This window comes from Entamoeba nuttalli, assembly GCF_000257125.1.
Source record: "Entamoeba nuttalli P19 unplaced genomic scaffold asmbl_4693, whole genome shotgun sequence".
NCBI lineage: Eukaryota > Evosea > Mastigamoebida > Endamoebidae > Entamoeba > Entamoeba nuttalli.
In genome coordinates, this window is record NW_008576975.1 from 1 (window position 1) to 2,754 (window position 2,754).

The 2,754-nt window shown below is 27.5% G+C and overlaps 2 protein-coding genes across 2 annotated transcripts; one reads left to right on the forward strand and one right to left on the reverse strand.

Annotated features, from left to right (window-relative positions):
• Positions 1-79: 79 nt before the first annotated feature.
• ENU1_109850 (hypothetical protein) lies at positions 80-1,219 on the forward strand (the record flags this gene model as incomplete). The annotated part of the gene is made up of 1 exon (XM_008859519.1): positions 80-1,219. One exon carries the CDS (start codon positions 80-82, stop codon positions 1,217-1,219), a length of 1,140 nt encoding a protein of 379 aa, XP_008857741.1.
• A 197-nt stretch (positions 1,220-1,416) lies between these two features.
• ENU1_109860 (DnaJ domain containing protein) lies at positions 1,417-2,430 on the reverse strand (the record flags this gene model as incomplete). Its single annotated transcript, XM_008859520.1, has 1 exon — positions 1,417-2,430. One exon carries the CDS (start codon positions 2,428-2,430, stop codon positions 1,417-1,419), a length of 1,014 nt encoding a protein of 337 aa, XP_008857742.1.
• Positions 2,431-2,754: the final 324 nt, after the last annotated feature.

A 2,754-nucleotide genomic window follows, 5' to 3' on the forward strand; every position in this document is an offset into this window, starting at 1 on the left:
AAAAAAAAGATGAAGAATTTTTATCAAAAGATTGGATTTATATTGAGAGAAATAGAAAGAGAACTAATTAAATCATTTCATGACTGAAGTCATTCTATCATACACTGGCTATAGAAAAGGAGATAAATCACCTAGCGTCTGGATACTCACTAAGGACAACATTTATTTCTATAGTAGTTACTCTGATGTAAATAAAAAAAATCCATTGTCAACTATAAATATTAAGTCAATAACTAGTAATAATATTAAACAAGAAACTTCAAACAAATTTCTTCTTCAAATTAATGAATCAACAAGAACAACAGGATTATATGGTGATTATAAAACCCTTTCATATTGGCTTCAAGCAATTAATTTTGTCATTCAAGATTTAGTTCAAAACAGACAAGAACTTGAATTTTTATTGTCATCTCAAATAGAAGCTCCATTACAATCTAAAACATCACCACCACAACCAAAGAAAGAAACACCTTCTTTAATGAAATCTACTGGTGGTTCAAGAAAACCACCTCCCTCTAGTATTTCAGAGCATCAACATAAAGAAGTTCAACCTTCAAGTCATATTGTTAGTAATGGAAATAAACAATTGTTATTAGATAAATGTCCAACAGAAAATTTAAACCAAAAAGCAATGAGACAAACAGTCTGTCTAGAATTTATGGAAAATACATTAGGAAAGAAAATTAAAATGTCAGAACTCAAAGAAGGAAATTTGTTTGTAGAATTATTTGAAAAGTTATCACAAACTAAATTACAAATAAACCCAAATGCAATTGAAATTGTTGATAAGATTCATAATATTGGAACAATTATTGCTAATACCGTCAAATTATGTAAAGTAAGTATACTGATTGATCCAATGGATATTGTGAGAGGGAATGAAACAGAAATTATTAAATTTATTATGTCACTTTTTGAATCTTTTATATTAAACAAAGTAAAAGTACAAAAGAGTGAAGGAATGGAAGGATTAATGATGTGGGTTAATGCATTATTAGATGGAAGTGGAATTGAAGTAGAAGATTTTAGTTCAACATTCCGAGATGGAAGGGCATTTGCTTATATTATTAGTAAAAGAAGACCAGATTTACTTGATCCAAAATATCTTTCAAACGTTTGTTTAATTATTATTGTTATTTTAAAAAAAAATTATGAAATAAAGAAAATTTATTTAAATAGACTTCTTCAATTAATTATTCTTTTGTTGCAAAAGCATTGAATAAATGTAGATGTAAAATTATTCCAGAAGAAGTATATATGGATGATGCTGATGAAAGTTCTGTAATCATGATTTTAACTTCCATGATGATTTGTCTTGGATAATAAGATAATAAGCGTTTTTATTTTAGCAACGCTTTTTTATTCTTTAATTAGTAAATAACCAAATAAAAAATGAATTGATTTCTTTAACACTATTTAATTAAATTGTTGCATTTGTTTCTTTAATAACTTAACTGCCATTTTATGTTTTTTACTATTTTCATGACTTTTTAATTGATTTTCACTTTTAAAGGTTTTTTCACAAACTACACAACACCATTCAGTAACTTCTTCTATTTGGTCATCTTGTATATCATTTTGATTTTGATCAATGTCAGTATTATTTCCTGAATAATACCTTGAAATACGTTCAATCTCAGCTGCTTCTTCTTGTGAAATTTCAAATTGTTCTCCAATTAATTCTTGTTTTCTTTTCATTTCCTCTTCTCTTCTTTTACGTTCAGCTTCTTTCAATTCTATTTGTTTTTCACGTTCTTCTTTTCTTCTTATTAATTCAGCTTTGACTAATTCCCATCGTGGATCCATTCGTTGAACAAAATTAACAAGTTGTCTTATGTTTTGTGTTCGTTCTGAACGGAGTTTTTCCTTGATTTTTTGATTTTCTTTTTCCCACATTCTTCTAACTGTTCTATTTGGTGCTTCAGAAAGTTCATTTGGCATTTTGTTCCAAAATTCTAATTGACATTTAAAATGAGTCCACTCTTCATAAAACCCTTTAACTTCTTGAATTGTACTTTTACTTGTTCCAAATGACATTAATTTTTTTCCTCCACCTTCCTCTTCAAGAATTGAGTTAAATAAATTATTATAAATTGTATAAAACCCATTTTCACTTTCATCATACTCATCAAAGCAATCGCTGTTAAAATATTCATACAAGTTAATTACTGTTTCATCTGCTCTATTTAATCCTGCTAATATCAAATCACGGTGTTGGTCATACCATTGTCGTTCATTAGGATCTTTCAATACTCCATATGCAGCAACTAATTCTTGAAAATTTTTTTGTGCTTCCTCAGGATCAACATCAATTAGTTTATCAGGATGTAATTTTAGTGCTAATTTTCGGTATGCCTTTTTAATTTCTTCATCGGTAGCAGTTGAGTCAACTCCAAGAACTTCATAATAATCCCTTCTTTGTTTTGACATGAGGTAATGTATTTAATTAGTTATTGAGTTTTGTGTTTCTTAAAGGGTTTTAGTGGAAGTTATTTCCCAATAATGATATGATTCTATTGAAAATTTTATTGTATGAAATGGTCAACATATTCAACCCTAATTGAGGAATATGAAAATACATAAATTAAACATAAGTCAAATCTATATCGTCATTATTCTACTGTTTTTGTCATTCTTTATCATGCGACTTTCTACTACCAACCAATTAGATAATTTGTGTATTTGTAAAACCAATTTTAGTACTTATTTTATATTATTCATGGTGTGTTATTATTTTATTGGTTGTTATTTTTT